Source organism: Lynx canadensis, chromosome E2 (genome assembly GCF_007474595.2).
Source record: "Lynx canadensis isolate LIC74 chromosome E2, mLynCan4.pri.v2, whole genome shotgun sequence".
NCBI classification, from domain to species: Eukaryota; Metazoa; Chordata; class Mammalia; order Carnivora; family Felidae; genus Lynx; species Lynx canadensis.
Genome location: NC_044317.1, coordinates 54,446,261 through 54,456,774, shown reverse-complemented (window position 1 = coordinate 54,456,774; position 10,514 = coordinate 54,446,261). Strand labels below are relative to the sequence as shown.

Sequence of the window (10,514 nt, the reverse complement as noted above, 5' to 3'; positions counted from 1 at the left end):
GGAAGAAATGTCAAGCAGGCTCCACACTCAGTGCAAAGCCTGACGCGGGGTCAATCTTGCAAACCGTGAGAAATCCGCTGAAATCAAGAGCTGGACGCTTAACTGACTGAGCCACCCAGGCATCCCAAGAATTATCTTCTTTAATGGATACGACTAATAATAAACACCTACTTAGCACATGCCAGGCACTGGTCTACGGGCTTTATATATTAACTCACTTAATTTCCATAGCAAGCCTATGTGCTAAGTTGGAGTCATACCAAATTTACATCCAGTGTTGGGAGACTGGAAAGACTATAACGTTGATCCTATGCACAAGTGTGATGTACACAGGTGTGTAAATTTACTTAAATGCATGTCTAAAATTTGAAGGGCCTCCGGAAGAGACTGAATGTGTTGGTTTTAGAAATGTAGTTTAAAATGTTTGAAGATACTTGATTGGCTTAGTTTGTAAATGAGACCAAACATTATTGTAAAGAACCACTTAGAATAAAAAAAAAAGACAGATCTAGAATTGAAAGGGCGGTAAGCCAGCATTGAAAGATTAAGAAAAGAAGTGACTGGGCCGCTGGAATTGTCACTTTAATGTATGCAATATAAATTATAATCAAGATAAACCTCAGAATAGTTTCTTTTCCCCCTACACACGGAAAGCAACCTCAAGGTCTCTAAAACCTCTGGTTCAACAGGTGCAGGCTTACAGACGTGAGCAGTGCAGTTCGGTTTTACCCTCAAGGAATGTGAGTTCCAAAGGGATCATCTCCCGGGGTCCTTGTCTGGTTTTTTTCACCTCAGTCTGGTACCCCGTAAGGAGCTGTTGAGTGAGTAAGGGGCTCTTACATCCCAGTGCGTCAGACTTGGAGACACTGTTAGAGACAGATGCAGAGAGCTGGGGCCAGACAGAAAGAAGAGACCAAATGGAGAAAAGATCAGGAAAGGCAAGCCCAGATGACCTAGGACTGGTGATAGAGAAGCCACTTTTTGGGCTCCCCACCCAGTGCCCCATTTCCGACAGGGCCAGGAGCCACCCACCCTTTATTCTGGCCTCTTTCCCCGTCAACAGGTGGCCCTGCCCAACCCTCTCACCCACGCCTGGCTGTGCCAACCCAGTCAAAGCCTCTGCGGGGGGCGGGGGGCGGGGGGGGCGCCCTCCCCCCCACCGGACTGGATTCCTGCCCCTTTCTGCCCTGTGGCTCCCACCTCAGGGTGAGGGACAGGAGGAGGGGTGAGGGATCCCTTAGCAAAGTGGCTTCCAAAATACAAGGCGAGGGAGGCTGAGGGACAGAAAGACACAGAGATACAGATACTCAGAGCCAGTGAGAGACAGACAGAGACAGAGGGACAGAATGATGTAGACGCAGAGACAGAAAGAGGGAGATCAAGAAGGATAGAATCACAGAGGAAAAAGAGGTATTAGAGAAGGAAGGATGCAAAGAGAGACCCTGAGGTATAGACAGACGGAGACTGAGAATCACAGGCACGTAAAGGGATAGGAGGAAACTTAGGGGGGTGATGGATTTGCTCACTGTCTGGGGTGATGGTTGGGTGTATGTATGTCAAAACTCATCTAATCGTACTCATCAAATCGTACACATTAAATATACGCAGTTTATTGTACTCCGGTTATACCTCAAAGCTGTAAAAAAAAAAAGAAAAGAAAGAAAAAGAGAAGTAAAGGAAAATAAGATGAGAAGTCTAGGGGCGCCCAGACGGCTCAGTCCGTGAAGCATCTGACTCTTGATTTCGGCTCAGGTCACCATCTCACAGTCCTGAGACTGGCTCCAAGCTGAGTGTGAGCCTGTTTGGGATGTTCTCTCTCTCTGCCCCTCCCCCTCTTGCTCTCTCTCTCTCCGCCCCCCCCCCCCAAATAAATATCAGAACCATTAAAAAGAGAGAGAACCTCAGAGGCAGATAAAGTGCTTGCAAGGGTTAGAGACACAGAAAAAGGCGGGGGGGGGGGTGCTGAGAGACACACAGAGAGAGGCACACAGAGAGACGGGAATCCTAAGGTGGGGGGCGATGTGAGGTGGCCGCGGGGGGCGGGATGTGTGATGGGGGGGAGACACCCAAAAACAGATACTTGGTGGACGCTTCATATTGAGAGATTCTCAGAAAGATTTAGAGGGACGCAAAAACAGAGAAAGAAGGCTGTAAGAGTTTGGAAAAAAAACAAAAACAAAAAAACAGAGACACGGGTGGGAAGGCTATAAGGCGGGGACAGAGAGAAGCGGAAGGAGTATAAGGCATGGAAAATAAAGAAAAATCCTGGCGCCAAGAAGAGCGCCCAGAGCAGGTCAGAAGCACGAATGCGAGGCTGGGGGGCAGGGGCTGCAGGTCGAGGTGGCCCAGCCCCGCGGAGACCCCTCCCCATCCCCCGGGCCAGGGAATTAGGGAGTGGCCTTTGGGACTGGGTGGGGGGGGTGCTCTGGAGGTGGAGGTGGGGGGCAGGCAGGAGGAGTGATTGCTGAGGCCTGACGGGGCGCCTCACTACCTGGGAATGCGCCCCGGGGATCAGTGGGTGGTTATAACCCAGGCCGGGTGCCCGGAGCCCAGGAGGAGGCGCGGAAGGACGGCGCAGGCCTGAGAAGTCTGTGGCTGAGCTGGGAGGCGGTTCCCCACCCCCTACCAGGGGGGACGCTCGCTTGGCAGGTGAGGCCTGGGGAAGACCACTGGGAGGGAGAGGTGTCTGCCTCTGGCTCTGGGCTTGGATGCACCCCCACTCTCTCTATCCTCCCTCCTTGCCCAACTGGAGAGGGCTGGATGTCTGCCCTCTGAAGTCTGTAGCTCTTGGGGGATTGGAAGGCAATGTCCAATGTCTCCGCCCTGGGAAATGGGACAGGGAAGGAAGGGACGTGAGGTAAGGGCTCCCAGAATCACCTGGGCCACCCTGCCCTCTGTCCTTCCCACCAGGTCCAAGTGGCCATGGCTACAGCAGGACCCCCCAGGACGTGGATGGTCGGTGCCCTGATCACAGCTCTGATTCTGGGGGTGAGAGGTAACCAGAACCCCTGTGTGTGCCTGTTGGCAAACTGTGGGTGGGGCTCTGGGTGACTCTCTGAGTGACATTGGAGTGTTTGTCCCAGGGAGACTCGGTGGGTATGGCTCCAGGACTGGGTGACTAGGAGTCGGTGTCCGTATTTGTGATCAAGTGATTGTGTATGGCTGTGTGCCTGTCACCGTGTGTATGTGTGGGGGGGGGGGGGGGGGGAGGGGACCTTTTCCCATATCAGGTGACTGCCTGTGACAGGTGCATTACCCTGGAGGCTGTGTGTGTGCGACTGTGTGACTGGGTGTGTGTGCATATAGGATCGTGTGTGGCTCAGGGTCTGTGCGGGTGCTTGTATGCACGTTATGTGTGTGACTGTGTATGACTGCAGGGATCTGGGGCTCTTGTCCCTGTGTCACCAGATTGCAGGTAACAAACGGGCTTGTTACCATGAAAATGTGTGGCCAGGTACTTGCAGATAGCCGTTTGTGATCGTGTGATTGTGGCTGAGTGCAGACTACGGGTGGCTATATTTGGGTTGTGTGACGGCTTGGGGTTCTATGTGTGCGTGTTTGTGACTGTGTGTTTATAGGGGGCTGTGTGACGGCACAGCTGCGTGGGTGGAGTTTCCATTCCTGCCTTAATAGAAGTGGCTGTCACTAGGAGGCAGTGGCTGTGTGCGGGTGGCTGATGCCAGGTCACTTGCACTGTCCCACGCTGGGTTTACTGAGTGTGATATTGTCACCAGGCCAACGTGCCTGTGGGCAGAAGTGCATGTGGTGGTCCCTACATAGATGTATACGTGCATTCGTATCACTGAGACACTGGGTGGGTGCACGAGGTCTCGTGAGGCGTTCACCGAGTGCGTGTACCTGGGAAGTGTGTGTACCATGAGACGGAGCTGTGCCTGTAGCCATCCCGGGGGAGACCACGCGTGTCTGTGTGTGTGTGTGTGTGCGTGTGCCTATTGGTGACAGCCGTTGTGCGCATGTTTCTTGGAGTGTGTGCATAAATGAAGGTGGCACCAGTGCCTGGCATCTCTGGGTCATCGGCAAGAATGTGAACAACTAAACGGACTATGGGGGACTGGCGACGGAGTGAGGTATCCGTGTCTGTCTGTAGGGGGGACGGTATTGGCAGGAGGATTCGGGAGGTACGTTGGTGTTTGAGAAGGCAAAAAATCAGGCCTGCGTGCCGCCGCCACCCGGCCCCTCTAGCTGAGCACTCTCCTGGTTCTGCTCCCCCAACTCTCGCCCCGCCCAAGGGCTCTGACTCTGCCCCCTTTTCCTCAACCGCCCTACTAGTCCAGGCTTTGTCCATAGTCCGGGTCCCCTTGGGCGGCGCAAGCCAGGCCCCACCTGGAAGGCTCTCCCTCCTTTCGGCCAGGTTCCACTTCCGGTCCTGTCTGCAGCTCTTAGAGCCCAGCCCCTACCTCCTCGCCCAAGTCAGGGCTCTTTAAGAGACCCTGGCCTCTCCAGCTGCCCCCTCCAGGCCTGACCCCACTCCCTGAGCCCAGGTCTTGCCCTGAAAGCCCTGGTCACCGGTCCATTCCCCAGGCTCCACCCGCTGAGCCTTGGCTCGGCCTCTGGGGTCGTCCGACTTGACCCTCCCTGGCCCCGCCCACTAAGCTCTAGCCACTCCCAGGAATCTTGAGGTGCAGTCAGAGTCCAGTAAACCACCTGATCCTGGACTCTGTCCTTGAGTTCTAAGCCCTGCCCCTCATCAGAGATTTCACCCTTAGACTCCAGCCTTCGCCCCCAAAGCCCCGGGCCCGCCCCTCAGTGTAAGGGCCCTTCGGAAGTCAGACGACCTCTGGCCGGCCCCGCCTCTTGGCTCAAAGACCCACCCCCTGCGCCCAAGCCCCGCCCCGTCCCCAAACCCCGCCCATTCTCTGCCCCTAGAGCCCGTTCTCGCAAACGATGTTACCTCTTGCGACAACCCCTCTGACGCCGGCGCGCGGCCCTCTGGGAGCACGCGGGACCTTGGAGCTGGGGCCCGGGAGGACACCAGGGCAGACGAAGGCAGCAGCAGCCGCATCGTGAACGGGACCGACTGCGAGAAGCTCGGCCAGCCTTGGCAGGGTGCACTGTTGATGCATCCCAACCAGCTCTACTGTGGGGCCGTGCTGGTGCATCCGCAGTGGCTGCTCACCGCCGCCCACTGCCGGAAGCAGTTGAGTGGGGCTCTAAGAGCAGGACTGGACAGGGCAGGGGGCAGGGGTGGGGGCATGGAGATGAGGGTCCGGCGGGGATGACGAAGGGGTACAGTTGAGATGGGATTAAGGATGGAGATGGGGTGCAGAGGGCTGAGGCTGGAGAAAGGATCGCGGCAGGGGTGGCAGTTGGGCGTGCCTTGGGTTTGGGGTGGGTGCATATGCTGAGTGGTTTGGAATGGAGATGTGATTCAGAGTGGCTTTAGAGTTTGGGAGGGGGTGGGGCGCAGATACATGGGGTTGGGATGGGGCTGAGGGTAGGGTTGGGATTAGAGTTACGGGGAGTTTTGGAGGCGGTTGGGTTTGAGGTTGGGGTGTTTAGATCGTGTTGGGGATGCACACGTGGCGGTTTCTGTGTACAGAAAGGATTCAGGTTGGGGACGGGATGGGTGGAGTCGGGGATGGGACTAGACTTGGGATGTGCTTGAAACTGGATAAAAGCATAGGGTTCGGGGTTGTTGGTAATCTGCACCATCTTCCTTAGATTTTTCAGAATCCGTCTCGGCCACCATTCCCTGTCACCCGTTTATGAATCTGGGCAGCAGATGTTCCAGGGGATCAAAACCATCCCCCATCCTGGCTACTCCCATCCCGGCCACTCCAATGACCTCATGCTCATCAAACTGAACAGAAGAATCCGCGAAACTCAGTATGTTAAGCCCATCAACATCTCCTCCCGGTGTCCGTCTGCTGGAACCAGATGCTTGGTATCTGGCTGGGGAACAACCAGCAGCCCCAGCAGTGAGTGTCCAGGCCCCTCTTGACCCCACCCCTGCCTGCCTTCTCCCCCTCTCTGCCTCTGAGCACTGCCCCTCCCCGTCTTCCTCACCGCTCACTGTGGCCCTACTCTGTGTGTCTCTGACAGTTAAATTCCCCAAGGTCCTCCAGTGCTTGAACATCACCGTGCTAAGTATCGACAGGTGCAAGGAGGCCTATCCAAGACAGATAGATTCCACAATGTTCTGTGCTGGTGACAAGGCTGGCAGAGACTCCTGCCAGGTAAGGCTTGAGACCTCTGCATTTGCTCAGCAAATACACAGCAAGTGCCAACTCTGTGACCTGAAACCTTGCTAAGTGCTGGGAACCCAGCCCTGTCCAGTAGAAATATGTGAGTCATACATGTAATTTTAAATTTTCTAGTAGCTGCATTTTATTTATTATTTTTTAACATTTATTTTTGAGAGGCAGAGACAGAGAATGAGCAGGGGAGGGGGCAGAGAGACAGAGAGAGAGAAAGGGAGACACAGAATCCAGAGCAGGCTCCGGGCTCCGAGCTGTCAGCGCAGAGCCTGACACAGGGCTCGAACCCACGAACCGTGAGACCATGACCTGAGCTGAAGTCGGATGCTTAACCCACTGAGCCACCCAGGCGCCCCTATAGTAGCTACATTTTAAAAAGAAACAGGTAAAGTTAGCTATTTTAATAATAAATTCTGTTTAACCCCATGTATCCCAAGCACCATGATTTAAAAATGTAGAACATATAAAACATTTGTAAATGAGATTTTTTACACTCTTTTTTAAAAAGTTTATTTTTATTTTGAGAGAGAGAGAAAAAGAGCACATGGGAGGGACAGAAAGAGCTACCATATTAGACAGCACTCACTGGTCTAGAGGGAGAGATCAAGTCTGCTTTGTATGGTTAGGCAGGTTGTGCACTGCAGATATCACATCTAAGGGGGCACCCTTCACGTAATAGATACTAGTTTTGTCTGTTTTGGCAAATTCCAGGCAGATGACAGTTACATATCTTGTCCCCACAAAATCTGTAGTATGAAAGTTTCCTGACAAATGCTAGTAAACTGCCTTGAGGAAGGAAAACAAAAACTTTCGCTAGGTATTTGAAAAAAGAGAATATTTAATACAGAGGCTTGATTGCAAACTTGTTGGAAGTTTGTTGGAGGGCAGAAAAGGTTAAAAAGAAAAAAAAAAAAAACCTCCAATGGTTGGGCACCTGGCTGGCTCAGCTGGTACAGCACGTGACTCTTGATCTCAGGGTCGTGAGTTCAAGCCCCACATTGGGCATAGAAATTGCTTAAAATAAAATAAAAAATAAAATTATTTTTAAGCCCCAATGGTCAAGACACTGCATAACTAGGGTAATTTCAGAGAATTATAAAACATAGTTTTATGATAGCAAGTGATGAGGGACAATATTCAAAAGGGTGTTTGGGGAGCATCTGGCTGGCTCAGTCGGAAGAGCATGAGACTCTTGATCTGGGGTTGTGAGTTCAAGCCCCACACTGGGTGTAGAGATTACTTAAATAAATATATTTTTAAAAAATTTTAATGTTTATTTATTATTTCTTTATTTTGAGGGGGAGAGAGAGAGAGAGAGAGAGAGAGAGAGGCAGAGAGAGAATCCAAACAGGCTCTGCACTGTCAGCACCGAGCCCAGTGCGGGGGCTCGATCTCACAAACCACTGTGAGATGATGACCTGAACAGAAATCAAGAGTCGGACACTTAGCCGGCTGAGCCACCCAGGTGCCCCAATATATATATATATATATATATATATATATATATATATATATATTTACTTATAAAAGAATGGTTAGGAGGGCCTCCTTGAAGAGTTGGGTAGAGGCTGAATGACACGAAGGAGTCAGTCTTGCAAAGGCTAAGGGTAAGAAAAACATGTGCAAAGGTCCTGCAGCAGGGAAGAGTCTGGCTGATTCAAAGGACAGAAAAAACCAGAACGTTTGGGAGACTGAGGGAGGGTGCAGTAGGAGTTGAGCCTGGAGAGATGGGTGGGGGCAAATATTCAACAAATACTCCTTGATCCCCAATACAGAACTTCTTTATGTCCTCATGGAAGCTCTATCCTTTGAGGATGACAGAAATTAAAATTATACTGTTGCAGGGATCAGGACCCTTCCCTGTATTCAGGCCCTCAATGGTTCTAGAGGGATATAAATTCAGGTGTTCCCTGCCAGCAGGAGGTACACTTCAGTAACACTGGCAATTAGTAAACACATCATCCCATTCTGATGGCCGGGCAACCCCCTCCCCGCCCCCCCCCCAAAAGAATTTTACAAACCTGACAATTGCAGCAACTTCCCAATATCATCTCTGTCCCCACGTAACATGGAAACACGTATCTGGAGAGAGAGAGGGATTTTTATCAGAAGAAAACGCATCTAATCCACAGGTCCCCATTTAAAATCACTGTCGCTTTTCTGGAGCCCCGTTTAGCACTGTGTTTTTCATTCTGCAGACCTCAAGTAGCTTTTCATACCAGCGTGTGGTCAGGGTGTGGCCCCTGGGAGCAAAAAGTAACAACACTAATACTATCATAATAATAGCAGCTAATCTCAGACCCCGCTTTATGTCGTTTATGTGCGTCGATGAGCTCATTAACTCACTTAGCCATTATTGATAGCTCTGTTTTACAGAGGAGGAAGCAAGCTCAGAGCAGTGAACTAACTGCCTCTCAAAGGAAACTCTGCAGGGATATTAAGCAACATACAATGAAAACAATTAATCTGCAAGAAAGTTGAAAGTTAGAGGTTCACAGGCAGCCAGGCTCTTTTGCCTTGAAACAGTGCTAACAAAGAAAGAGGCCAGGCTCTGGATTTCTTTATACTGGATACCAGTATCTCGCATAAGCACTCATAAGAAATGACAGTAAAGAGTGGTATTATTATAGGAGAGGAATTGCCGGAGCTGTGGGGAGTTAAACACAGGCAACCCACAGAAGTGGTTCTCAACCTACCCCCAGACCCACCCCAGGGGACACATGGCAGTGCTTGTTCATATTTTTGGTTGTCACAGCTGTCCCCTGGGGAGGAAGGGGGTTACTGGCATCTAGTGCATAGAGGTCACGGATGCTGCTGAACACCTTACAATGCACCAGGATGGTCACCACAGCAAAGAATGACCTGGCCCCGACGTCAGTGGTGCCCAGGATGAGAAAGCCTCATCCGAGGGCTGAGAACTACCTCTCTGCAAAGATGAGGTGTGTAAGAACAAGGTGGATTGCTGCAAGGGCAGGCGAAGAGTGAGGAAGGGAAAGGAAGGCATGTCCAGTAGGAGAAATACAATGATCGAAAGCTGGAAAGGAGAAACAGAAATAGGGACAGGGAGACCCAGTGAGGGCGCGACACAGGTGGGGGTTGGGTAGAGAGGGGCAAACAGAACTTCTAAGGTTTGGATTTACAGTGATACGTTAACATTCTCTCCCCCTCTCTCCTTCCCTCTCTCTCACCTACGTCTCCGTCACCTCTCTACTTTTTTCTGCCTCTGTGTCTCTATCTCTTGCCACCCTGGCCTTTCTTCACCTGTGTGTCTCCCTCTCTCCACCTCTCCACATCTCTGCCTCTCTGTGAGCACCTTTCTCCTCCACAGGGTGATTCTGGGGGGCCTGTGGTTTGCAATGGCTCCCTACAGGGCCTCGTGTCCTGGGGAGACTTTCCCTGTGCCCAGCCCAACAGACCCGGCGTCTACACCAACCTCTGCCAATTCACCAAGTGGATCCAGGACACCATCCGGTCCAACTCATGAGGCATCCCGGGACTGGGCATTCTGATGTGCCCCATCCTCTGCGGTCCTCACTCTTGCAGGGACCATGACACTCCCTCCAGACCCCTGTTCCCTAACAGGGATTAGCAATCTCAATCTCTCCAGCCCCTCCAAGTCTCCTGGAATCAGGGTCCCCCTTCCCCAACAGTGGGCTGATGCTGTCTCTCCATTCAGGTCCTAGAGACAGTTCCCAGAATGACCAATGTGAGGGCTGCACCTCGGTCTCCCCGGTGCTTCCTTCCTCAGACCCAGAGGCTGTCCCTGCTCTGCAGCTGTGACCCAAATCTGGTCCCAGAAATAAAGCATCTGAGGAGAAGTGGACTCTTGTGTGGTGTCCCGCACTCACGGAATGACCGGGCAGCCAGGAACAAGTCACTTCTCCCGTCCACGCCGCTGTGTTTGCTCTATTGGGTTCTTTCTTTTTTTTTTTTTTTTAATTTTTTTTTTCAACGTTTATTTATTTTTGGGACAGAGAGAGACAGAGCATGAACGGGGGAGGGGCAGAGAGAGAGGGAGACACAGAATCGGAAACAGGCTCCAGGCTCCGAGCCATCAGTCCAGAGCCCGACGCGGGGCTCGAACTCCCGGACCGCGAGATCGTGACCTGGCTGAAGTCGGACGCTCAACCGACTGCGCCACCCAGGCGTATTGGGTTATTTCAGTCCCAAGAAGCAGAGATCTGCTCAAGCCGCTCTGCGTCTTCTTCACAAATGCTGTTTGAGTGGGTATTATGTGCCAGGAAGCTTCCAGATGCTGAGACTCCACAACAGGCAAAACAGCAACTTCCTGCCTCA

At 52.0% G+C, this 10,514-nt stretch overlaps 1 protein-coding gene across 1 annotated transcript; it reads left to right on the top strand.

Moving 5' to 3' along the window:
* The first annotated feature begins 2,922 nt into the window (after nt 1–2,922).
* On the top strand, nt 2,923–9,702 carry KLK5 (kallikrein related peptidase 5). Its single transcript, XM_030299395.1, has 5 exons — nt 2,923–2,995; nt 4,888–5,158; nt 5,683–5,939; nt 6,064–6,197; nt 9,547–9,702. The coding sequence occupies exons 1-5, from the start codon at nt 2,923–2,925 to the stop codon at nt 9,700–9,702; spliced, it is 891 nt and encodes a 296-aa protein (XP_030155255.1).
* Nucleotides 9,703–10,514: the final 812 nt, after the last annotated feature.

What these genes read in the sequence shown, in the direction of transcription:
- KLK5 (XM_030299395.1), top strand. Translation starts at nt 2,923, where the DNA reads ATGGCTACAGCAGGACCCCCCAGGACGTGGATGGTCGGTGCCCTGATC. An exon ending in TCTGATTCTGGGGGTGAGAG is followed by an intron (nt 2,996 to 4,887) that starts GTAACCAGAACC and finishes CTCTGCCCCTAG; the next exon opens with AGCCCGTTCTCGCAAACGAT. An exon ending in GCCGCCCACTGCCGGAAGCA is followed by an intron (nt 5,159 to 5,682) that starts GTTGAGTGGGGC and finishes CATCTTCCTTAG; the next exon opens with ATTTTTCAGAATCCGTCTCG.